Source organism: Cryptomeria japonica, chromosome 9 (genome assembly GCF_030272615.1).
Source record: "Cryptomeria japonica chromosome 9, Sugi_1.0, whole genome shotgun sequence".
NCBI lineage: Eukaryota > Viridiplantae > Streptophyta > Pinopsida > Cupressales > Cupressaceae > Cryptomeria > Cryptomeria japonica.
The window spans coordinates 667,766,243-667,794,144 of record NC_081413.1 but is presented as its reverse complement, the minus strand read 5'-3'; the positions used below and the strand labels follow the sequence as shown (position 1 = coordinate 667,794,144).

The window sequence follows — 27,902 nt, the reverse complement described above, 5'->3', positions numbered from 1 at the left end:
ATTTCTTATTAGGGGGATTCACTTTCAAAGTTAGTATGGAAAGGGTTTCAGGGTTGAGATGTATAAGTGCTTTTAAAAATCAATTCTTTTTTGCAAGATGATTTATTTTTCATTGCTTATTTAGATTTTTAGTGTTGAAGCTTTGATGTATGTGTAACGTTGTAAATTGTACTCCATGCAATTCCACATCACATAAGCATCTTCACTACAAGCTGATTGGGAACATTCATTGCTTGTTTGTCCTTTTATCCACATGGATCACCCTATCAACATAAGACTTGTATTTTATCGAGCATGTTGACCAGTTGACCAGTGGACTCTTGCACACCATAGAGATGTCCATGTGTTGCGCTAGCATCCTGCGAATCTATTAGTCCATAGGTGGTTGTTTGAGTGCTACACCTGTGCCTAGAAGAGTTTTCAACACCTCTGTCCATGGCCACTGACATCGAGATTCTCTTGGGAGGCTATATCTCATGTATTTTTATAATAGGAAAGGATTCTTGATCATTTTGAGAAGTAACTTTAGCCTTGGGAATCCATTATTCTTATCATACATAGGTTTTTATAGCATTTGAAGACCACCATTGTTGTAGTTTCTTGGAGAACCCATGGTGCCATCTCCACACCCATGTTGGAGGAGACTTCACTCTCTTTCTTAGCTCATTTTCAACTTGTCTATTTTCTTAATTGTCCATTTCTTATCTCTATCATTTTATTTCCTGTCGTGGATATAATCTAGGTTGTCCATGGAGGTGGAAACACCAAAATGGGGTTCTGATCACTGAGGCGGGCCTTTAAACACAACCCCCAACATTTTCCTTTCTCATTTGTGTGTAGGTTTATAATTGTGGGAAGACAATTATCTTGTGGGAGGCTTCAATCATGGACTGACAGTAAGCTCCTCTTTCCCTTTCCCCCATCTTATTCTATTATTTCGCATTTTGTATTGTTTGTTTATTTTATCATTGTATCATTTACTTAGTAGTTTAGTCGCATTTTTCACTTTCATATGACTTCTATACTATCCGTATAGGATGAAAATGTGTTGCATTGATGTACTAGTTCTACATGCTTGTCCTAAAGATAGATACTTAACATAGTTGTTTGAGAGTCTCATTTATAGCTTGTTAGCATAGTTTTGCATTTTCATCCCCTAGCTCACCTTTAGCGCTAGTATAAGTGTGGTAGAGAGAAGGTAGGTTTGTCCCTTGAGGTTTATCACCTTGAGGGTGACAAATCCCATCCTCTACATTTTGGTGAACCTGGCGTGAACCAGTTGCATTATCATTTCTATAGTTTTTGTTGCATAATTTTACTTAAAATTTAAAGCAAAGCAAAGAGTGAAAAACAAAGAGACAAATGCAAATATGTTTTTATCATTAAGTATAATTTGATTCAACCTTCTTCACATTTGAAGATTGTATACTTGCAACACCCTTGTAGTGTGGTTGAAGTGTTGTGGATCTTGTCCATGAGCTTTATGACCCAGACTGCCACAAGAGTTGTTGTAAGAAGGACTACTAGGAAGAGTATTCCTATGAATCACTATAGTCCTCCTAGGATAGGTCTAATGTTTAACAATTCACTTCTTGATCCTAATGAATTTATGACCTCTCACCCTATTAGAACCATCTTGATAGGGGTACCCTCTCCACCTAATTCACAATTAAATTCTAAGAATAACTCTGAGGAATTCTTCTCCATCTTCCCCTCCTACTGTTGATCATGATTCTTATGTTTCCATTGATTTTGAATAGATTAACATGTTAGAAAAGAATCTAAGAGACTTTGAGGGTTTCCTAAATCGGGACAATATCCTTCCCCATGTTGGAAATGTTGTAAGCACTCTGAGAGACATGTTGATCTTAGATAGAAGAGGCCTAAAGATGTTGAGGGAATTATCTATGATTGTCAAGAATCACTTGCCCTTGTCTTGTACCTCTCCTCAAGATAGCTAGTCTGACACTTGTGGTTCTCAGCTTGTTTTTTACATACTTGGTTTGATGATACACATGGTTGATCCTAGACCCACCATCCCCAATTAATGCCTCTACAAACCCTTGGGTTATACTAGTATGGATGGTAGTTCCACTACTACTTCCCCTGTAGGGCACACCACTTCTGGCAGTGTTGGTCCAAGTGCTGGTGCTATCCCTAGTGGTAGTACTGGTCCTCATGTTAGTGCTGGTGGAGGTGGTGGTGCACATTGTTCTCCTCCTCCTCCTTCACCACCTGCTAATCATGTCCTAAACACCATATTATAGAAAATGGGGCAGTTGCAATTATAGCTCACAAACCTTGCATCCACCTCTGGCCAGTCTTTGATGCCTACCTATTATTGTAAGAGCCTTCTTGACATTACCATCCTTAATACTATCCTTCCCCAGGGGGATGAGTCATTGAAGTTTGATTGGTTTAATGGTGATGGAGATCCCAATATGCATATTGATTCATTTATGACAATGTGTAGTGACTACCAGAGTCTAGATTTTTTCTTTCTTAAACTATTCTTGCACTGTCTTAAGGGGATTGCATTAGAATGGTATAGTTTGTTACATGATCACTCTATCCAGATGTTTTATAATCTTATGGATCTCTTCCTCAAATGATTCGAACCTAATATTGTTAGTAGGGTCACCATAGATGACCTTAATCACTATAAGAAAAGGCCAAATGAGAAGGTTATAGACTTTATCTTGCAATACCAATCTATCTCTACCGGGATAACCTTTTCCTTGATAGATAGTCATTTGCAAAAGATGTTCATAAAAAATCTGTAGCTGACATTAAGGGAGAAGTTATCTCTCAATCAGTATCAAAACTTTGCCAATCCATGTTCTGCGCTCACTAACTACAAGCATACATTGACTCAATTCAGAGAGTTATCTTCTAACCCTCGTACTAGTAATTTCATAGGCATGTCCTCAAAAGGATCTCGAAAGAACAAAGCTATGGCTAGTATCATAGCTACTCCTTCGACAACTGCTACACAGGAACAACAATGCAATAGGGTCTTCACTAAATTGAATGACTCCTATTTGAGCATAATGGAAAGGTTATTTAAATACAATCTCATAACCCTTCTAGATATTAGACCTCTGCCTAATAACATACCATATCCTTGTTGGTATGATTGTTCAAAGTTTTGGCAATATCACTATGTGCTTGGTCATGACACAGAGAGATGCTATCATCTTAGACACATAGTTCAAGACCACATTCACAGTGGGGCTATAAAGGTTGGTGATAAAAATTATAAATCTAACAAGTTTATTGACAAAAAGAATAGTGAGTTGCAGATATACATAGATCCGTTCCCTTCACATTTGTCCAATTTTATCTCTGCATCAAATTCAGTGCTGGATGATGGCCCTTATATTAATATGGTTACCATCACTCTAATCTTGCATCTTACTTAGAAGGTGCAAGTATCTAATATGTATTCACCCTTCTAGATGCCCCATATTGTGGAGAGCCTACACCTCTGTACATCCCTCTGAAGCTCAATGGTCAAACTATTACAAGTGTGATGGTTGACCCTTTGTGTAGAGTTGATGTAATCACAAATGCGACCTTGTTTGTCAATGTATGGCATAGGCCAAGATATGATGAGTGTCATGCAACTTCAAGAACATATAATGAGTTGTATCTATTTTCAGCAATATCACCTTGACGGTCCTAGTGGGACCCAAGGCTGTTTCATCTACATTTGTGATCATTCATGAATCAAACCTTTTTTGCATTACACTAGGTATTCTCTGGTTGATTTCTATGGATGCGGTCCCTATAGTGATTCATGAATGCCCGAAGTTTCCTCATGAGGGTTAAATACATGTCGTCAAGGATACTGGATATCGACTCTTGGTAGCCCGTGGAGATTTTTCGCTAGATCATTTTTGGCCTGCTCTGATGGGGCCCATGCTTCCCCATGGTGACTTAATGTATCAAGCATATTATCAGTACAAGATAGGGGAATCATTCCCTAAATTGGTTGAGCCTAATTATTTGTTGCCTCTTCTTGCATCGACCTCTGCTCTATCTATTCTTATGTTGGAGTGGGTAGTGCCTTATTCCCCTTCATTGTCAGTGTCTGAGGTTAATCTTGTTCCTTCGAATAGACCTCCTCATCTACCAAGGACTACGTAGCCTCCAGTGGTGTCTTATATTCTTGTGACTTCACCTAGTGCAGACAAGAGAAAGACACCTGCACTCTCAAAGCCTACGACTTTCCCTACTTTCAAGTTCCCAATCATGGTTGATATCCACCAACCTTATCGATATGAGAAGGGGAAGCATTCCTCTCATGGTCATTCATCGCCACTTTCGCTTGCTTCACAACCCATGTTGGCACCCTCTATTCCTCTAGCTTCTCTTGGAGCAAAGCAAGGTAGGGTACCCGTTGTTGTGAATGTCGTTCCTATCTCAGATGCACCTCCTATTTCATTAGTTGGGCATTCTCCTATCCCTGAAAAGGTTTCAGAGGCCTCTCCTATGGATCATGATGCTCCTGATTATTCCTGAGCTTCAGCTCTTGGTCCTCATCTTCATCACAATCAATGTGCATGTGAGTGTAAGCACTATCAACTGACCATGACTCAAGAACATGATGTGAAGCCTACCAATTTACCCTAGAGAAGTATAAACTAACATGCAAATAGAGATAATTTTTTTTAAAACATCATCTAATGAAACACATATCACTAAAATACACATATATATTAATTCAGCAATGACTAAATATGCACATTTTAACTTAAACATAATCATAAGAGCACAATCATATGAACTCAATACACAAGCGGAAATAAACACAAATCATCAATTAACATTCCCTAGGGTATCTCAACGTCATTACTTAACTAACATAAGAACATAACCTCATCAAGCCTACTATCACAATATAAAATAATCTAATATTTCCTATCATCATTCACTCCTTACATTCATATAGATAATATCTACTACTTCAACCACCATATGCATGATCTATCCTTAACTAATTCCCCAATTATTCCTTAGGTTATTTTTAAGAGCAGCGATACCAAATGTTCCTAATTCCCATTCTATCTTTACTAATACCATCACTAAATCATCATGAAACATCTCCTACAAATAACTAATCCATTACGATCAGGGGTATGATCATAATATCTAATACATATACATGTCCAAGCGACAAACATGATAATGAAATTAACTTCTTCCAACCAAGAACATATACTTTATCTCATTCAAGAATAATCCAATAACATCATAACCATGAATCTAATCCTTATTTTCATTAATGAGCAATATCAAGGTACAACATCATAATCTACTACAAGAGTCATGATCTCAAACCTATTACAATGTTTCCAATACATATGAATTCAAGATCCTTACATAAAGATACATATTTCTCAATCCACAAGTACAACTATCTCAAGGTACATAATCTCTTTCATTCTAATATAACTGTCAAGAATCATGATACATCAATTTGCTACAAGAATCCATCCATAAGCTAAAAAGGTATGAATCCACATCCACGCACAAGAGCATCAAATGAAGAACATCCCAATGGAAGAAGGCATCAAACCACCCAACCATGTGGAACCATTAGGAGCCACCCCCTATGCTAGGAGATGACACAAGGTCACACTCTAGACTTAGGTTGACACCTAACAACCAAAGGAACTCAACAACTCAAATACCATAACAAAGAAGTAACACATAGTCAACAAGACAAATCATATCACAAGTCTTAATCATAAAACATAGAAGCTCCCAAAGGCATATCAATAACAAAGGCATAAGGAACAAGGACACATGTAGGGAAAGAGTGTCATTGCATGCTATCCTCACAAAGAAGGGATAATGATACACCCTGATAGTCATGTAATTGCATGCTATCCTCACAAAGAAGAGATAATACCACACCCTTATAGACATGTGGGACTGTCTCAACCTATGAGATATTCAAGGGAGTTCAATTTTCCATCACCATGGCCTTCCCAAGCTTATCCTAAAACATCCTCCCTAGGACTAAGCATTGGGGCCCAAACCAAACTATTATCTTGATTAGATGAATCCTAATCACCCAACCTATCTAATTAATTATTAAGATTATCATTTATTTCAAACAAGGAAAACTTTCATTGTGCCCTGGTGGTCTAAACTCTAAGAATCCTTTCAAGGAACCTCTTAGAAACCTGTCTCTCATGACCCCAGCTATCACATGAAATCCCACTCCCCCTAACCATGTTCCAAGACCTTAGGGTATCCACATAACAACAATACAAGAGGCTCATACAAATTTCTTCCATAAATAACATCCACATCATAAATATATGAAATCCAACAATAGATATAAGCCATAATGCCAATAACATAAAGTAACCAAGAGCCTCATAAAATAATCAATATCAAGAGCAAGCATAATATACCCTTGCTCAGCCATATATAGAGATCAACCCTCCATAGCAAGACACATTCAACTTGTTGGAGCCATAATACATAACAAATAGGATCTCTAATTAATAAATCAACTCTGGAAACTTAGGGAATAAAAAACATAGCCTCTGGTACCAAAATTTATTTTAGAAAAACTAACCCAGAATCCAAAATCACCAAAATAGTAAGCCAAGTAGAATAGCGCATTTACAGATTTAAGTAGCGCATATACAAATTAGTTTAGTGCCTTTGTTAAGCATTCTAGCACTTTTATCTAATATACTAGCGCCTTTACCCAATCCCATAGCGTATATGACAAATATAACAACTTTTTCAGTACACAGAACAATGCATACACATACAACAACCATGCATTCAATCAATACAATAGCGCGTTAAACAAAATCTATAGCGCATATGATAAGTGAAACAACACATATACAAAAACAACGCATTTGCATAGGGAACTAGCACATTTGATCAAAATCTCAGAAAACAGAGATAAAGATTTGTGATAAGTCCATAAAACTATAAAAATTTAAAGGAACTCCAAAAAATCAAACAAATAAGAATGCATTGCCAAGCTCAGATCAATTGCTAATCTAACAAGTAAAATAATAGGTAGACAAGGTATAACTCAACATAGCTCATGACTCAATAATTACAAAAAACCATCTCTCCACAAGTAACAGGTAAAACAATTTCACTTACATAAAGAAGTATAGGTTCAAAAGTGAGTTTTCATATAAATCAAGATACACAGACAACTTGACAAGACATAATCCAAACTTCCTAGGGCAGCCTTTATTGGGTGCACAAAGGACTCATGACACTTACAAAAAAATAATTCAAAGCCATTCACAACAAAAATTAGCAAATAAATTTCATAGAATATATATTATAATACCAAACATTTTATTATGATTATTTTTAGATTCATGATTATTTCCATCTTACTCCCGTAGACAAACTTAACAAGCACAGGGAAGACAATCTTTCTGAAAATGAAAATTGTAGAAAGGGAGAAAATTTAACCATCTTGAAAATAGAAGTTATGACAATTCAAATTCAAAGAAGAACAAATCCAAACCAATTCTAGCCAATCCAACCATGTTCCAAGTAAGCAAACCCAAATCCTCAATATTCAGGAAATTGCTCCCGAAAGCCAACCTGGGAAAAATATCAAAAACTTGAATAAATAAATTTCATTCAAAAACTATATCCAAAATCCATCAAATTAAAATAATTGAAAATATTATATTTCATACCAACCCTTACTCGAATCAAGGTAAGGAATATAAAATAGTATTATTTACTTACCCAATTCTCTCAACAAACAAATAGGGTAGGTAGAATATATAATATTTAATTAACCCAAATAGTAAAAAGAGAAAAGAATAATAATATAAACAACCAATAATTAAACAAGCCATGGGCACATTAAAAAATAAAAGACCAATAATAAAATAAACCAAGAGCAATATAAATAAATACCCCAATTAAATATTAAAACCACAAACTATATAAATGAATAATAAATCCAAAAGGCTCAAATAATATATCATTAAACAATAAATAATAAATACTATACAAACCAATTAATTATTAAATATCAAACTATACATTACATTAATTTAATTATTAATAAACTATATTAATCAGTTATTAATTAATTAATTAAATAATCATATCTCCATAAGGCAACCTGACATAGGGCCAAACATCTCATCACAAGATACTAACATGATGACTCACGACAAGACACTAGACTGACAAGGATATAAACTTAAGCATAGGGTGTGTAGAGGGAACAAATGCCATCTCTGATCAACTTGCCATTGGAATAAAGACATGTTTAGACCTGTGAGACTAGGCGGAGTCGATGTATAGTACCTGCAATCCTGCAACCACCACAACCACAAGACAACATATCCAATAACACATATCATAAATGATCAGGCAAGTGAGAGAGAATCACAACGTTATATGATGCTCATAATGAGTGGTATGCCATTGTCTATATCACAAATATAATATTAAGATAGTGTAGCATCCTAAAATTGTGACACTTGCAATTTCGACTGCATTTGGGTCTTCACGATGGCGACACAACACTGAACCTGAATGGAGACCCCGAAACTTGTTTACAACACCAAAAACTGCATATTTCTGCACCTTGGCCTGATCCTTCCTTGCACCCTACTATCTCGAGAGGTGGGACCATGGTGCCCAACACCCTGGTCCTTCAGGACCATGGCGCCCAATTCCCTAGTCCCTCAGGACCATGGCGCCCAGCGCCCTGGTCCCTGGCCCTATTTTGGGCCCGGTCACTTTTGGGGCATTGGGTCTTCAAGTTTGCAAATTGGAAAATATTGTTTCTAGGTCGGCCCAAGGTCGGAAAAATTAGTCTTTTAACCCTAATTGACAAGTATATAAACTACATTTCCTCTCCCATTTGGAGGAGGGAGAACATATGTGTACAAGAGGCGGAAGCACTAGGCAAACATTCAAACATTCAAGCATTCAAGAATTCCTTCAAGCAATTGAGCATTCTAAGTCTCCATTCAAGGCTAAGTGTTGCATTCAAGACAAGGATTCAACCATTGAAGAGGAGATCACTTACAACATACAACATATAACATCATTACACCTTCGCATGTAAGAATAAAAACATTCTTACAACAAGGTATCAGTACTTGTTTACATTACAAACATTTACATTTACAACATTCTCATTTCTTGGTTAATTCCAAAACTGGGGTTTGACCTAAAGGCAAACCCCTCATCCCTAACCCCCCAATCGTCCTCTCTTTTCTGTGTGTAGGTTGTAGGTACACGGCTGTAATTGAAGATCTGGAATCCTTGTGCAGAGACGAACAGATCACCCTTCGTTTCGTGGATTTTTCGGAGGACCGTGTGCACGCCGAGCGCCATCATCCCATCAACTTTCACTCAAATTTGTAGGACAACATCATCTCGACATTTCACTACTAATTCCAGGTCCATAGCTTCATCCCATGTTTCTATTTCTGTCTGCAAGTGAATCTTTCTTACTTTCACCTACACTCCTAATTCAACCCTTCTATCTACATTCTTTACAAAAGAGGGTAGCCTTGCTGTCACAACCCTTGAAACTCATTTAGAATTCAATCTTGCATTATGTGGGATTGGATCTTGTGAGCTTCAACCCCTCTTTTGAATGTAAAGTCTCTCCTAAGTGAAAACCGTCAATCCTAGTGACCTCCTTTCTCTCTCCTTGGAGTGGGGGGAACACCTAGGGTTCGATTTTCCACTTTACATTTTGGTGAACCTGACGTGAGCATCCTAATTCTGATTATTCATGGTTAGATCTGAAAATTGGATTCCTTAATTACATTTCCATGTTTGATCTTTTGCAAATTTTAGAGGTTAATTGCATAAAAACCCTAAATTTTCTTTTTAGTAATTGAGCTTGTGAAATGTTTAATTGTTAATGCTTGTTTTAGATCTACCCTTCTATTGCAAATTATCAATTCATATTTGTGCCTTAATTCTGAAAATTAAGTGGTTAAGTGTCAAAACCCTAATTTTTAAAACCTTCTTGATTCAACCTTTGACCGACAATTTCACTGATCAAAACATCTCCAAATTGGCTGTAACTTTGGATTCCGCAACAAAATCATAATATCTTTCATCCCTGAAAATTTTGAAAAAAGTTACGAGGACTGTGTGCACCCCGAGCGCCATTGTCCCCGACATTTTTTTCTGAAATTTCGGGAGCTAGATCTTACTGTATTTTTCTGCTAAAATCCAGAATCTTGACTGATTTCATCAATTCTAACACTTTCAAAATTAAAGTCAAAGTTGGTCTAGTGATTGCTTGGATTAAGGCTTCTAATCATTCAAAAATTGGTGAAATTGAAATTTTGTGTCAAAATTGTGTTCTTACTATCCTAAATCTGAAAAGTGTGTTGGCATTCATTCAAAGTTTCAGTGCTTTACTCAAATTTTTGCAATTTGTGACTTTTGAAATTAAGTGTTTAATTGCAACAACTTTGATTTCCGCTTTCAAAATTGAATTTTGCACGAAATTGAGTCAACTTTTAAATTTCAAAGCTTGCATTGCTTTTAGTATTCCCTCTAAAATCATAAAATTCAAAATTTCAGTTTCCCTCTCTTTTTCAAAATTCAAATTTTGCATTTTTTCAACAATCTTGGTAGGGTTCAATTTTGAGATTGCAACTTTAATTTGGCCTATCTACAGATCATAAAATCACTCAATTTTTTTAGATTAGCTTTAAAATCATCATAACTTTCATCCCTGAAAATTTTGAAAAAAGTTGCGAGGATCGTGTGCACTCCGTTCGCCATGGTCCCTGACATTTTTTCTGAAATTTCGGGAGATTGTCGTGATTGCATTTAACAGCCTAAATCTAGGAGATTGGCTGATTTTATTGAAATTTTCTACCTCTAAATTCAAAATCTTCTCTCTCTCTCTAGTGCATGAGTTTTACAACAATAAGCCCTACTTACACATTTCCCATTAGACGAAGCCTTAGAATTAAGTCTTTCCAAGGTTTAATTACCGTGGAAATGGAACCAAATTTGAATGGCCTTTTTAACAAGGACACGGGTAATTCCTCTAATCCTCTTGATGATGAAGAAGCTCTCCATGAGGTTTCTGTAGAACAACTTTCAAAATTGGATAACCAATTTGATGATTTTCAGAAATGGATGTCTCAAGAATACCTTGATAGCCAAGCTCTTTCATTAATTAAGGGTCTAAAACATATTGTTCAAAGTGATAAGAATGGAATTGATATTTTGCATAGTATTGCACACATTATGGATTCAAATGTGATGCCTATGAAGAGTTGTGCCGAAATTTTAGGTTATACACAACCTCCTACTCAAGTCAATCATTCTATTCCTTTGACAACTTCTATTGCTAGTATACCTACTTTTACATCAAACATAATGACCACTTCAATACAAGACATTCCGCCTATGATCACCAGTCATGGGGGAAATCCTTTTCCTTCAATTAACCCTCTTCCTTCATTCAATCTGACTTCTTCATTCATTCCTTCAATGAGTGTCCCTATTACATCTTCACAGATGAACATGGCGCAAGGGGGTAATTTGTTTAATCATTCCATTCCTCCTTGTAGTGCTCCTCTTTTCCAATCATCTCCTATGACTAACCATCATAGTGTCCCGCCACCTTACTCTCAATCAATACCATCTTTCAATAACATAATACCCCCATCACATTCAAAATGAAGAATGTAAGGATCGTCAACCTGGGCATGATACTGAAAAATGTTTTGCTTTAAAGGGTAAAATTCAAGATTTGATTGATAATAATACTATCTTTGTTTCAGGAGTGAATGATAAAGGTAACACATCTGTAGCTCCTCCTAACCAAAATCTAAGGATCATCACATTCAAAATGTAAGGATCGTTTCCGCATCGTATATCTGTTTCATTGAATGTGATGATCGTTTCGTGGATTTTTCGGAGGACCGTGTGCACGCCGAGTGCCATCGTCCCGTCAACTTTCACTCAAATTTGCAGGACAACGCCATCTTGACATTTTACTACTAATTCCAGGTCCTCAGCTTCATCCTATATTCCTATCTCTATTTATAAGTGAATCTTTCTCACTTTACATGCATTCCTAGCTCAATCCTTCTATCTACATTCTTTACAAAAGAGGGTAGCCTTGCTGTCACAACCCTTGAAACTCATTTAGAATCCAATCTTGCATTGTGTGGGATTGGATCTTGTGGGTTTCAACCCCTCTTTTGAATGTAAAGTCTCCCCTAAGTGAAAACCGTCAACCCTAGTGACCTCCTTTCTCTCTCCTTGGAGTGGTGGGGGGAACACTTAGGGTTCGATCGCGATTTTCCACTTTAGATTTTGGTGAACCCGACGTGAACATCCTTTCTGATTATTCATGGTTAGATCTGAAAATTGGATTCCTTAATTACATTTCCATGTTTGATCTTTTGCAAATTTTAGAGGTTAATTGCATAAAAACCCTAAAATTTTCTTTTTAGTAATTGAGCTTGTGAAATGTTTAATTGTTAATGCTTGTTTTAGATCTACCCTTCTATTGCAAATTTTCAATTCATATTTGTGCTTTAATTCTGAAAATTAAGTGGTTAAGTGTCAAAACCCTAATTTTTAAAACCTTCTTGATTCAACCTTTGACTGATAATTTCACTGATCAAAACATCTCCAAATCAGCTATAACTTTGGATTCCACAACAAAATCATAATATCTTTCATCCCTGAAAATTTGGAAAAAAGTTGCGAGGACCATGTGCACCCCGAGCGCCATCGTCCCCGACATTTTTTCTGAAATTTCGGGAGTTAGATCTTACTGTATTTTTCTGCTAAAATTCAGAATTTTGGCTGATTTTATCAATTCTAACACTTTCAAAATTAAAGTCAAAGTTGGTCTAGTGATTGCTTGGATTAAGGCTTCTAATCATTCAAAAATTGTTGAAATCAAAATTTTTTGTCAAAATTGTGTTTCTCATTGTCCTAAATCTGAAAAGTGTGTTGGCGTTCATTCAAAATTTCAGTGCTTTATTCAAATTCTTGCAATTTGTGACTTTTGAAATTAAATGTTTAATTGCACCAACTTTGATTTCCGCTTTCAAAATTGAATTTTGCGTGAAATTGAGTCAACTTTTAAATTTCAAAGCCTGCATTGCTTTTGGTATTCCCTCTAAAATCATAAAATTCAAAATTTCAGTTTCCCTCTCTTTTTCAAAATTCAAATTTTGCATTTTTCAACAATCTTGGTAGGGTTCAATTTTGAGATTGCAACTTTAATTTGGCCTTTCTACAGATCATAAAATCACTCAATTTTTTCAGATTAGCTCTAAAAACATCATAACTTTCATCTCTGAAAATTTCAAAAAAAGTTGCAAGGACAGTGTGCACTCAGTTCGCCATGGTCCCTGACATTTTTTTCGAAATTCAGGAGATTGTTGTGATTGCATTTAATATCCTAAATCTAGGAGATTGGCTGATTTTATTGAAATTTGCTACCTCTAAATTCAAAATCTTCTCTCTCTCTCTAGTGCATGAGTTTTACAACAATAAGCCCTACTTACACTATTCCCGTTAGACGAAGCCTTAGAATTAAGTATTTCCAAGGTTTAATTACTGAGGAGATGGAACCTAATTTGAATAGCCTTTTTAACGAGGACACGGGTAATTCCTCTAATCCTCCTAATGATGAAGAAGCTCTCCATGAGGTTTCTGTAGAACAACTTTCAAAATTGGATAACCAATTTGATGATTTTCAGCAATGGATGTCTCAAGAGTATCCCGATAGTCAAGCTCTTTCATTAATTGAGGGTCTAAAATGTATGGTTCAAAGGGATAATAATGGAATTGATATTTTGCGTGGTATTGCACACATTGTGGATTCGAATGTGATGCCTATGAAGAGTTGTGCTGAAACTTTAGGTTATACACAACCTCCCACTCAAGTCAATCATTCTATTCCGTTGACAACTTCTATTGCTAGCATACCTACCTTTACATCAAACATAATGACTACTTCTATACAAGACATTCCGCCTATGATCACCAGTCATGGGGGCAATCCTTCCTTTTCAATTAATCCTCTTCCTTCATTCAATCTGACTTCTTCATTCATTCCTTCAATGAGTGTCCCTATTACATCTCCACAAATGAACATGACGCAAGGGGGCAATTCATTCAACCATTCCATTCCTCCTTGTAGTGCTCCTCTTTTCCAATCCTCTCCTATGACTAACTATCATAGTGTCCCGCCACCTTACTCTCAATCAATACCTTCTTTCAATAACATAATACCTCCATCACAATCTAACATGTCTAATATGAACTCTTCGACTGAAGTGACCATTAACAATCTTGTACAAACTGTCTGTTCTTTACAGCAACAAATTGCCTCTATGAATCAATCTAAGTTTAGCGTGCCCACATTTGATGTTGTGAGCCCACTTTCTCTTGACATTGTTTGAGCTATCCCTCCTAAACATGTTGAAATCCCGCATTTGGAGCTTTATAATGGTAAAGGTGATCCTCTAACACATGTTAAGACTTTTCAAACAATATGTATCGATTTTTCTTATGACCAAAGGTTGCTTGCAAAACTATTTACTAGGACATTAAGAGATAAAGCCCTACAGTGGTATTGCTCATTTCCTTCTTATTCTATTACTTCTTTCGAACAACTTGCAAATGCTTTTATTCAACAATTTCAAAACAATATAAGTCCTAAAGTTACTTTGATTGATTTAATGCATTGTAAACAAGGTGTTAAAGAAAAAGTGACCGATTTCATTGGTAGATATAAGCATTTGTATGCTCAAATCTCTTTTCCAGTGCCTGACAATGATATTCAAAGAATCTTTATTTCTAATTTACAAAAAGATATTAGAGAAAAACTTCTATTTTCTGAGTTTACTTCTTTCCAACAGTTGTGTGCAACTCTTCACAATTATCAACTGACTGTGAGTCAAATGGAACAAGCAAATCCTATGGCTCTGAGTGATAAGGGTGATAGTAGTCAACAACCATTTGGGAAGTTTAAACCGAATAGAGAGTCCGTTAAATTCAATGAAAACATCATCAACAACAATGTGAATGCAGCATCAGGTGTGCCTCCTATTTCTAAGTTTTTCAAGAAAGAAAGAAAGTTTACTCCTTTGAATGAATCATTGCATAGTATTATGAATAAGTTATTGGAACAAAATGTGCTTACTCTCCCTCCTGTAAAGCAAATAGATCCTGCAAAGATTAATTCACCCTATTTTGATAACAAATCTTTTTGTCAATTTCATCATCAACCTGGGCATGATACTGAAAAATGTTTTGCTTTAAAGGGTAAAATTCAAGATTTGATTGATAATAATACTATCTCTATTTCAGGAGTGAATGATAAAGGCAACACATCTGTAGCTCCTCCTAACCAAAATCTTAAGATTTTTACTGATCCATTACCTTCTCATACCTCTAATGTGATTGAGACTAATGATTCCTCTTTCTCATTTGATGGTCTTGTGTCTATGACTCCGAATGTGATTAACTTTGTAGAGCAACAAGAAAACCCTAAAGAACCTTCCATCACATTTGATTCTAGTGAAACTATCAGGGCACCTGATGGTCCTTTATATATAGTTGCAAAAGTCAAGAATACACCTTGCCGTGGAGTGCTTATTGATCCTTCGTGCATGGTTAATGTTATTACTAAAGAATTTCTTTTTACTTTGCAATTGAATCAAGTGATCTATGACGAAACAAATGTGGTTGTGAAATTATTTGATGCATTTTCTTCTCTTGTAGTTGGTTCTATTACATTACCTATTGAATTTCATAACAAATCCCTTGATGTGAGCTTTGCTATTATTCCATCATCCAAACAATTTCGTGTGAAGCTAGGCTATCCTTGGCTATCTTCCATGAAAGCTGTTGCTTCTCCTATTCACAAGTGTTTGAAATTTCCCCATAATGGTGAAGTTGTTACTGTCAATCATAGTCTCTTTAAACCAGCTGAAAGAACTTCTAGTGTTCCTATTGATTATTTTTGGCCTAAACAATTCCAATCTCTTCCTCCGCGAAGTGATCATCTTTTCAAATCTTATCAAAAGTGGAAAATAGATATGATGCTATCTCTAAGTGAACCTAGAACACCCAAACTTGATATTCCTATCGTTCTTGAGAAGGAAGTTCTTCCTTTGAAAGATAAAACTAATGTCTTTCCTCAAGAAGATTCCCAACCCATTCCTATGGATGTGACTATGTCTATGTCTAATAAACTTTCTAAAAGTAGGCCTATACCTCCTCGTCATGATGGAATTGGTCTCCTTCCTAAACCAAATATTCTTCCTTTATATGGAGCAGTTCCTCTTCCTTCCTCTTATGGAGAGAAGAGACCTTCCTCTTCTCCTATTATCTAGCCTAAGAGACCACAACCTAAACACCCAAGTGATAAGGATGAGAAAATTCCTCCTCCTCAATCTTCTCCACTTCCTACTAAGACTAGATGAAATCGTTCTGCGTGTGAACGCCGATGAAAGCGTTGTCTTAGAGCTCAGGCGGCTGCTTCTCAAACTTTGCAATCCCCAAAAACACCTTCAACAAGCATTATTCCATTTTCTCCAAAATCTCCTAAACATAAGATGCATGATGGTTTTGATCCTGTGCGAGTTAAAAATCCTATTTTTATAAATCTTGATGATGATATAGATGAAAACGTTATTCATGATGAAAATGTTACTTCTCTTGCTTCTGATAATGAATATGAATATGTTGATGTTGATAACCATTTATCTAACAAATTTTCTAAAGCACTTATCCTAGCTCCTAGACAAGAACAACGTGGCTTGGAACATGAACATAGCCCTTGTTTGGACCTTGTGATAGCTCCATCTACTGTGTTGGATGTTCCTCCTCTAGCATGTTTCCTGCCTTCCCGAAATATTGATCAGCAAGATCGGGGGGTAGATGACGTGCTAGACTAGTTTCATTAGCATAGCAGACTCTCTCCTCCTCTCTTTTGTTACTTCTTCTATGTGTTATTCTCATTCTTCTATTTGTTTTCCTTAGTGTTGTCTACTTGAGGATGATGCAAAGCATTGAGATCTCTTTTGGTCTCTCTCATGTTGACTCAAAAGACACATGTGTTCCCTTCTTCCAGGTGACCTTCCTTGATTGGGGAATGAAGAACAATTATGCATACATACATATGATATACATGAATTATCATACAACATACTGACCCCGAGGAAAGTGAAGTCACCTCGTGCTTTGTGTTTTGTGTCTATTATCCTTGATTTTATCTCACACTTGGGGGCTAAATCCTTGTGGTAACGTGCTCCTTTCCCTTCTCATTTCTTATGTGTATCACTACCTTAAAGAAATCACCCCCGTTGAGGCATGTGCGATCGCTTTAACGTAGGGGGGCATACACCCCGTCTATCCCTTCAGGATACTTGAAAATTTCTTGGCGAACTTGGCTTTGCCTTGAAATTTTTTGGTATTTTTCTCGCATGACTCATAGTGAGGGAACCTTACTACTGACAGTCATGGTTCTCCCTCGTGATCTTCCCTTTTACTTTGTCAATCAAAGTCATAAGATCCTTAGTCCACTGGGGGCTTGGTGTGTCTTGCCTCCTTGACGTGGTGAAAGTCTTTCAATGTTGTTTCCTTGTACTTTACCGGAAGTATGGGCATACCCTTATACTCCCGCTAAAGTGGGGGATAAATGTAACGTCCTAAAATTGTGACACTTGCAATTTCGATTGCATTTGGGTCTTCATGATGGCGATGCAACACTGAACCTGCATGGAGACCCCGAAACTTGTCCATGACATCAAAAACTGCATTTTTCAGCACCCTGGCTTGATCCTCCTTGCACCCTACTGTCCCGGGAGGTGGGACCATGGTGCCCAGCGCCCTGGTCCTTTAGGACCATGGCGCCCAACACCCTGGTCCCCCAGGACCATGGCGCCCAGTGCCCTGGTCCCCCAAGACCATGGCGCCCAACACCCTGGTCCCTGGCCCTATTTTGGGCCTAGTCTCTTTTGGGCCTCGGGTCTTTATGTTTGCAAATTGGAAAATAAGGTTTCTAAGGCAGCCTAATGTTTGAAAAATCAGTCTATCAACCCTAATTGGCAAGTATATAAACTACATTTCCTATCCCCTTTTGGTAGATGAAAGGGGGAAGATATACGACGTGGAAACGATATTCAAACATTCAAACATTCAAGCATTCAAGAATTCAAGCATTCCTTCAAGCAATTGATCATTCTAAGTCTCCATTCAAGGCTAAGTGTTGCATTCAAGACAAGGATTCAACCATTGAAGAGGAGATCACATACAACATACAACATACAACATCATTTACACCTTAGCATGTAAGAATACAAACATTCTTACAACAAGGTATCAGTACTTGTTTACATTACAATCATTTACATTTATAGCATTCTCATTTCTTGGTTAATTCCAAAACCGGGGTTTTACCTAAGGGCAAACCCCTAATCCCTAACCCCCCAATCATCCTCTCTTTTCTATGTGTAGGTTGCAGGTACGTGGCTGTAATTGAAGATCTGGAATCCTTGTGCAGAGACGAACAGATCCCCCTTCATTTCACGGATTTTTCGGAGGACCGTGTGCACGCCGGGCACCATCGTCTCGTCAACTCTCATTCAAATTGGCAGGACAACATCATCTTGACATTTCACTACTAATTCCAGGTCCGTAGCTTCATCACATGTTTCTATTTCTGTCTGCAAGCAAATCTTTCTTACTTTCACCTACACTCCTAATTCAACCCTTCTATCTACATTCTTTACAAAAGAGGGTAGCCTTGCTGTCACAACCCTTGAAACTCATTTAGAATTCAATCTTTCATTATGTGGGATTGGATCTTGTGAGTTTCAACCCCTCTTTTGAATGTAAAGTCTCTCCTAAGTGAAAACCGTCAATCCTAGTGACCTCCTTTCTCTCTCCTTGGAGTGGGGGGAACACCAAGGGTTCAATTTTCCGCTTTACAGATAGTCACAATCAACATAGCATCATCTCATACAATATAATCATGAAGTGGGGTTGGCATAATCAAGATGGCATCATAACCTCATAAGCAATATAATCCACCTATGAACAATGAGTTCATAACAATAATCAAACGTAAATCCATCCATTATAATAACCAAAGATATATCATCATCCAATATAAATCACCATATATCAATGCCCATATTAAATGTCTAGCATCATTGATGAGCATCTAGGATATATAGAGAAAGTCATAAGTATCAACCAAAACATCACATAAGAGTCTAGATAAGTCTACTAGTGCATAAATAAAAAGATGAATAAGGGAGGGACACTACATGTGATGCTTCTTTGTAGTCTGGTGGTGCACCTTTGACACATGTTCTTGTCACATCATCTCTTGTCTCCTCAGATGTTCCAATTTCTGCATCATCTTTGGTATTGCTTCTGATTGTTTTGGGGCCTATCGATGAACCTTCCTCTAAATGGGCATAGGTATTCATTGCTCCTTCCCTGGAGCCACCTCTTATCACTTCATTCTCAGATGTCCCTCCATTATCCCAACCTTTGGATATGTTGCACACGCAGGTTGTGTCTAGTGCAGCTTTGTTTGACCCTCCTTTTTCACAACCACTTCTTCATCAAAGCTTTGTCGGGGTCCTTCAATCTACCATAGTTGATAGACGACATATGCCTCTTGTGCAACCTAAACACAAGTTCAAGCAAGACCCCATTTTGGAGTTTCGTTGATGCAAATTGATTTAGGTATGCTCCTCATCCCTCTCTTTGTCTGCTTTAGTGCTATCTTTTGTGCCTATTTCTGTTTGTGTTGTTGAGAGGGCCCCACCTTCTCCTGAGTTTTTCACTGCCCCTCTTGGGAAGGTCGGTAGTCCAACTCCTATCTCACCTCATCAGTCTGATTCACCTTCTTCCTCTATAGAGGCATGTTTGTTCGACTCTCTAGGGGATATCCCAACATTGTCTATGATCTTCATGTGGTGCTTGACCCTTGCCTCTTCCAAACTTATGGACGTGGATGTTGCCACAACCTCATCCCTTACCCTTGCTACTAGCGAGGTGTCTGGTTCTACTCAAACAATTGTTCTACTTTGGTCTTGCCCTCCTTCCCTGTATGATCAAGATTGGGAAGATGATGACTTGATCATTGAGGGGTTGTAAGAAAATACCCTCTTTATTTTTTAGCATAGTGTGTGTGCGTGATTGTGCTCCCATGTGCTTGTTTTATATATTTGTTCCCTCTCAGAGGACCCAAGTTACTTTGTAGGTGCTTCAAAATGAGAGGTTGACTACCTTTATCTATCATTCTCTCCTGGAGGACTTGAGTTACTTTGTAGTTTCTTGGATACATGATATTTTATATCATAAAACTTCTTCTATCTTTCATATGTTGCTTTAATGCAAAGCGTTGGGGGCATTTAGGCCTTCTTCAATGTTGACCTAAATTTTTATTTTATCTCTGTCTTCATGTTCTCTTCTTCCGATCCAAGAAATTTGGCCTTATGATAAAACACCCATCTATAGTTCTATTACATATTTTATCTCTCTACTATGGGTTTTGATACCAAATAATCAGATCCCCCTATGCTATTGCATCTTTGTTGATGGTGTGGGTCTTATGTGTCATCCGCTGGAGATGACATTCCATGAAAACATCTTGCTATGTTGATGTTCCACATTTCTTCTCCTTAGAATGACATGCCTTTCAAACATACCATTCTAAGGAGGGGCTATCATATTTGTATATTTTGCATTTTGCATTTGTATTTGTTTATCTTAGCATCCTTGTTCACCTTGGTGGGAGCCAAACTACTTGATCTAATCTATTTATCTTATCACCTTTGGAGGGGGTCAATCCATTTCTTATCAAATCACTCTACAATCACCCAATCACATGATTATCTAGCATTTTTATATTCATGCTAGTAAAACCTCACCCAATCACATGACTTTCTAGGAATTTGCTATTAATGCCGTTAAAATATCACCCAATCACATGACTATCTAGCATTTTTCTATTCATGCCGACGAAGTCTCACCCTATCATATAGCTATCTAGCATAGCATAGCTTGCTATCCATATCAGTGAAATCTTGCAAATCATTTCCCTATCATATGACTATCTAGCATAACACACTTTTCTACCCATACCAACATCATCTCTTTTATCATGACAACTACTATTCCTTATCTTTTGTAATAGGGGTTTTCTCCATCAAGTGACATTTGTTTCTATTATGCTATCTCATCCATCTTATCTATTCAATGTTTGATCGCTTTTTGGTCTAACACATGGGACTGTAGCCAATGTGTTTTGTCATAAAATAAGCTTAGCAAAATCTAACTCTATCACAAGCTCATCTAGCTAGAGGCAAGTTTGTCTGATCAATGAATGTTGATTCCTCTTAGAAAATATCAATATCATCTATCTAATTTAGCTTCACATTTATCGATAAAGATATGCTTGCTAAAGTGGGGAAAAAATGTAACATCATAAATTGCATCCCGTGCAATTCCACGTTACATAAGCATCTTCACCACAAGCCAATTGGGAAAATTTGTTGCTTGTTTTTCCTTTTGTCCACATGGATCACCCTATCATCATAAGAATTTAATTTTATTGAGCATGTTGACCAATTGACTCTAGCACCCCACGAAGATGTTTGCACACCATGCTAGCATCCTGTGAATCTGTCAGTCCATAAGTGGTCATTTGAGCATTACGCCTGCACCCAAGAGAGTTTGTAATGCTTTTTTCCATGGCCACTAACATCAAGATTCTCTTGGGAGGCTATATATCATGCATTTTTGTAATGGGAAAGGATTCTTGATCATTTTGAGAATTAACTTGAGCTCTGGGCCTCTATTGTTCTTATCATACAAAGGTTTTTCCAGCATTTGAAGAGCACCATTGTTGCAGTTTCTTGAAAAACTTGTGGTGCCATCTTCATAGGTGTTGGAGGGAAGTTCACTCTTTCTCAACTTATTTGCATATCTACAATTTCTCATTTTCAACTTATCTATTGTCTTAATTGTCCATTTTTTATCTCTATCATTTTATTTCCTATCGTGGCTATAATTTGGGTTGTCCGTGGAGGTGGAAATACCAAAATAGGGATTTGATTGAGGTAGGCCTCTAAACACAACTCCCAACATTTTATTTTCTTTTTTTAATGCAGTTTTATAGTCATGGGAAGGCAATTATCTTGTGGGAGGCTTCAATCATGCACTGACAGTAAGCTCCTCTTGCTCTTTCCCCCATCTTATTCTGTTATTTCACATTATATATTGTTTGTTTATTTTATCATTGTATCATTTTCTTAGTAGTTTAATCACATTTATCACTTTCTTACAAATTCTGTACTCTATTCATACAAGACAAAAATGCGGCGCACTAGTGTCCCAGTTCTGCATGCTTGTCTTGAAGACAAAGACTTAACAGAGTTGTTCAGGAGTCTCATTTATAGCTTGTTAACATAGTTTTGCATTTTCATCCTCTATCTCACCTTTAGCACTAATATAAGTGAGGTAGAGAAAAGGTATGTTTGTTCCTTGAGGCTTATCACCTTGAGGGTGACAAATCCCATCCTCTAAAGTATGACACAAAAATAATTAGTTTTGAGCTGTATGTAGTTACTTGGTGAAAATAGAGGTAATTTTATTTTTAAAAGTGTATGTTAAGAGGTATAAAAACTGAAATTAGGGGTCTTCACTAGTATCCAACAAATGCACATTATATGCTATTGGTTTATTAAGTTAATCCCCTAAGATATTATTTGCATATGTTTAAGTGCACAATGAATGTGTTCAAGTACCTTGACATAACAACATGTCACATAAAATATGTAAAGTTGACTCAAACAATATTATAAGAGGGGGAGAATTTTCAAATTTGAACCTATTTTCTTTGATTCTAGATTTCATATTTTTTACTCATCAATATTTACCTGCATAAACCCTACATCCAATATAAATGGCCTATAAGGATAACTACTGTTTAGAGGTAGGGATAAAATATACATGAATAATAAGAAGGTGAAACATGGATGAATAAAAATATGTTCATGAGCTAAACCTACATAATAATATGCCTCTTGTTGATATTTTATTGCATTAATGCATTCCCATTAACATGTGAATAAAACTAAATCAAAATTAGCATGTACATATTCTAATTTTACCATTACATTTTTTCCCCTTTGATGCGGATGTGAATCCAACATGAGCATGCATTATAAAGTATATGGGCTACTTTATCAACCAACATGAAAAGTAAATATTAGTACACTCAAAAAATTCTATAAGAGTCAAAATAAATGATTATTCTTTGTCTACTCTTCTTAGGATGAGTATTTCATCAAAAGCTAAAAGGAAAAAAAACATGTAATTTATAGTGAGTAAGCACGTAGTACAAGTTGCTTTAACTATCTATAATTTATTATAAGTGAAGAAAATGGATACAAAATTATACCTAATAAAAAATTAGTATATAAATATCCATGTGAATTAGGAATTTGAAGAGTCTACATGATGTGGCCATATGATGAAGCTTTACTTGATGTGGCAATATGCTAAAATCCACACAATGTGGTAATATGATGCAATAAAACATTATCTAAATATGGTAATTAGACTCTATCTAGAAGAAATTAATTATCAAAAATCTCAACCATGAAAATAGTTAGTAAAAATATACACTCAATTTAATTATTTGTGTCCAATAGATGCAAGGAATTGGAAGGAAATGAAAAATATATATGAAAATGATTAAAAATAAAAAGTGATCAAATAATCAAATAACTTGTAATTGTATAAACATATATATCTATAGCATCCTAAATTGTACTCCCCTAAAATTTTGTCCTCACTTAGGTCTCACTTTGGCATTCATCCTCTAAGGTCTGATTAAAGCATTGATTTTGCTCACACCAACCACCAAGCTCAATTTTTCACTAACTATACTTTTCCCCCCCTTAATCATGCAGCCTTGATGTCCAGGACCATGGCTGCTAGTGCCATGGTCCTCTAAAAAAAGGCCCATCTTGGGGTCTCATAATGGTCACCCAATTTGGGCGGGGACCTAGATCCCGTGTTGGCCTACATTAGAAATTCAATTTATTTTTTGACCAAAAAGTATAAAAAGAGGTCTACCCCTCTCATTTCAAACCTAATACACATAATCTAATGAATTTAAGATCTCAATTACGCTCTAGAAAATTCAAGTGAGCAAGCAATCAGTCTTCTATCAAGCACTGGAGAAGAGGTGAAGTTTGTTACAAATATATGCTTTGTTGTCATTGATGCCAAATAGTGTGGTCTGGATGGGTTCTGGTCTGAACATCTGTAGGGTTATCTATAATGATGAAGTGTTTACAATTATTCTTTAGGACCAGAGGTCACTATGGATTGTACTATGGTTTGGACATAGAAAATTTGCATTGGCAGTTGATCCGATTGATATTAGTACATGTGTTTGGGTTATGCTATCAGAGTTAGATGTAATATATATTTTTGGTCCAGTGATGGCATGTGAAGTATTCTTTTTGGTTTAGTGTTGCACATTTGGTTTTGATTTTGGTTCAGATTATGTTCTATGCATTTCATATTTTTTTCCGGTTGTATATTTTGGGCCAGGGATGTGATGTAGCCATAACTGGTAAAACTCTCAAAAGAGAATCAATCGGATTATGTAGCAAGAGTAACACAATGAAAGCATCGAGAAAACATATCAAGATTACATAAAAAAATAATATTATTGTCTTATAACCTTTGACAACCAACCGGTTATCATCATACTATCATCATAGAACATCCGGTAGTTAACCAGTTACATGTAGGCTACAAGCCAGATACAATCCAACTGGGACTCTCAGAATCAACCGGATCACTAGTAATGAATCTCAATCCATATTCTGATTTCTACTTGCTCTGCCTTAGAAATGATTACATAATACCCTATATATACCCTCTGGAACATATCTGGGTCAACCATAAAAGATTACATTTACTAATGTAGGAAAATGAAACATGTAACTAGGTCGGCCCTAAGAATGAAAGAAATTCTTCCAAAAAATAACAACCAAGAAGTGCAGATCAACAAGAAGGTTGGCCACATGCCAAAGAACATTGGACAAGACCCCAAATAGATAGAAATGCTCTAGTAATGAAGGAAGACTAACCGATAAGCACAAGAACTATCTCAAAACCCAGAAACAATCAACTGGGAGCGATAACTAGCCGAAAAATAATCCAAATGGACTGAAAAATCTGGAATTAAGCGCATGAACTAGCCTAGAAACTGAAAATAGGATCTATAATGAAAATCAGGCAACTACAAGCACCTACTAGCGGGAACACAAAAAAATGCACAGTGAACTGAACAATAAACTGAAAGGAAATATTTTTGGTTGATGCTAGATTGCTCATTGACCAGGGATGCTCTTACATCAGGATGTGCATACATGTTACAGCTTTTCTTTTGGCTGACTTGGTGAAGATTTTTTTGTTTTGGGTTGGTATATATACATACATAGGATAGACATAACATAGATATGTGTGTGTGGACTATAGTGGTGAATGCGTGTGTGAATTAATGTGAGGATGGTAATATGAATGATTCAAAAGGGATTGTAGTATAGAGGTGACAATTGATATAAGAGAAGTGATCTGGAGGCTTGGAGGTCTATATATTTTAATAAGGTCAAAATTTGTAATATAATAGAGACTGTAATCAACATGCTAAGATTCGTTTACTCATACAATTATTCTTCTATAATTTATAATCTATATCTTACCATGTTGTAGTTACCTTCAATGCACAAGTCCTTTTGTTGTATCATATACCAAGAATAGTTAGCCTTGGTCTGCAAGTTTGGAGCAGTGAGCTCCCTTTTGTAAAAAAAATTCTATATGGTGGATCATTTTTGTGAGTTGGCGCTCACCATGGTTTTTCCTAGTTTGGGTTTTCCACATATAAATCATTAGTGTTCATGTGTGATTGGTATAAATGATTTTATGATGTATCTATTTAATACTCTTTGAAGTGAATTCGTAGAATAAACCTGTTAGATGCAATATTGAAGTCTAAAATTTTAGTTATTGTTGATCTCCCCCCCTCTCAACATCTGGTGTGTGTTCCACAATTAGTATTAGAGAAAGTTCCTCTTGAGTAAGCTTAACCACTTGAGGTAGATCCAAAGTCTTGAACAATATGTTTGAGGAAGAGTTGAATGATATGGATGCTTCTGAAGAAAGTGATTGGGATAATGTTGAAGGAGTTGTTGATATGGAAGGATAATTGAGATCTACATTGGCTGATCTGGATGAGTGTACAGACAAATACAAGAAGGCACTTGAGAAGATTTCTTACCTAAGGGGTTTATTGGACAAAGGAAAGAAGCTTATTAATGAATGCGAAAAAAAGATTGATGAGAAGACTAGAGAATGTTTAAAATTAGAAGAAGTAATGAATTTGAAAAGGAAACTGAAAGATGCTAAAGATGATAATAGTAATGGCTTAAAATTGAAAGGTGGAAAGGAGATACATGAATCTGTTTTGCAGTTTTAGAATAATAAAGAGTTTGGTGAACACTCATAGATCAATAAAGAAAAGGGGAAAGAAATGAAGATAAGAAGAATTTCATGCCTAACTATAATTTCAAGAAGTTTGTGATGAACTAGAGACCTCCTCTTGTCTTTTCTAGGTATTTATCTTTCAAAGGAAATGATTATTCATGTAATGTAGTAGGTCACAAAGCAAATGAGTTTAGAAATCAGATAAAGGGGTTATTATTTCAATGGAAATTATCATTATTGGAACAAGTTTGGACATATGGCTAGTGAATGTAGAAGCAGAATGAATGTAAATAGAAATGTTAGATTTTTCAATGGATATTTCTATGTTTGCAATAGATATGGGCACAAAGTTGTTGAATGTAGGATGAATAAGAACTTTAGAAGAGATGAGAACAAAAGTATGATGTAGAATGGTTCGTTATGCTATAACTGTAACATTGTTGAGCATATTGCAAAATTTTGCAAAAATAGTAAAGAAAAGACTATTGGTCAAGAGAGTATAGTGAATTCTAGAGGAAAAGGAAAGTTGTTATGGGTAAGGAAATTAGAAGAAAAGACTAAAGGAAATGTTGAAACTGGTTCGACATCCACTATAGATGTGGTTCCCTCTTCCGGTAATTAACTTAGACAATAGGGTCTGAGGGGGAGCTTTAATGAAAACATCCTTTGACCCCTCTTGGTTTGATGTTGAGTTTCATCTTAGCCTTTCAAATGTGTGTGAAGGTTTTTGGAGGTTCTAAGCATATCTTGAGGTCTAGAAGTGATTCTCGATGGTTCGACAAATAGTGTATCAACTTTTTGGAAACCTAACTTGTGAGTTTTTTTTATGTGATTACAATCATTTGTGCACTTGAAATTTGAGAAATGAAGGAAATAAAATGAGCGAGATCAAGCGAAAGAGTGAGGAAATATTTTAGAGTGGTAACTTGGTAGTGCAGGAAAATTGTAAGTATCAATGATGAACCCATACCTAAATATGAGTTGAAACCCTGCATTTCGACGAATGTAGATTTGTTTGGAGTATTTTTTGGTATCGATGATCGTGTTATTCACAACGAAAATAATTTTTAGTACATTCATGTTAATCTAGAAGAATATAATCATGAGAAAATTAGGACTTCCATGAAGAATTTTCTGATTGATTATTTGCAGAAGTTCAAGAGTAAATTTGGCAATCTAGGGCACATGGGTTTAGACACTTGGAATTGTTTTTCGATTATTGATGATGAAAAATTTATAAGACTTATTTTTTAAAAAATTGATGGTGAATTGATTTGGCTAGATAAACAGTATTTGATTTTGAAGGAGGTGCTACAAATTAAAAT

At 36.2% G+C, this 27,902-nt stretch overlaps 1 protein-coding gene across 1 annotated transcript in view; it reads left to right on the top strand.

Moving 5' to 3' along the window:
* The first annotated feature begins 2,078 nt into the window (after positions 1–2,078).
* LOC131858596 (uncharacterized) overlaps positions 2,079–27,902 on the top strand; it is a 41,454-nt gene continuing 15,630 nt past the window's right edge. The window contains exon 1 of the mRNA XM_059211885.1: positions 2,079–2,246. Coding sequence (XP_059067868.1) covers positions 2,079–2,246 — 168 coding nt within the window. The remainder of the gene's footprint in view (positions 2,247–27,902) is intronic.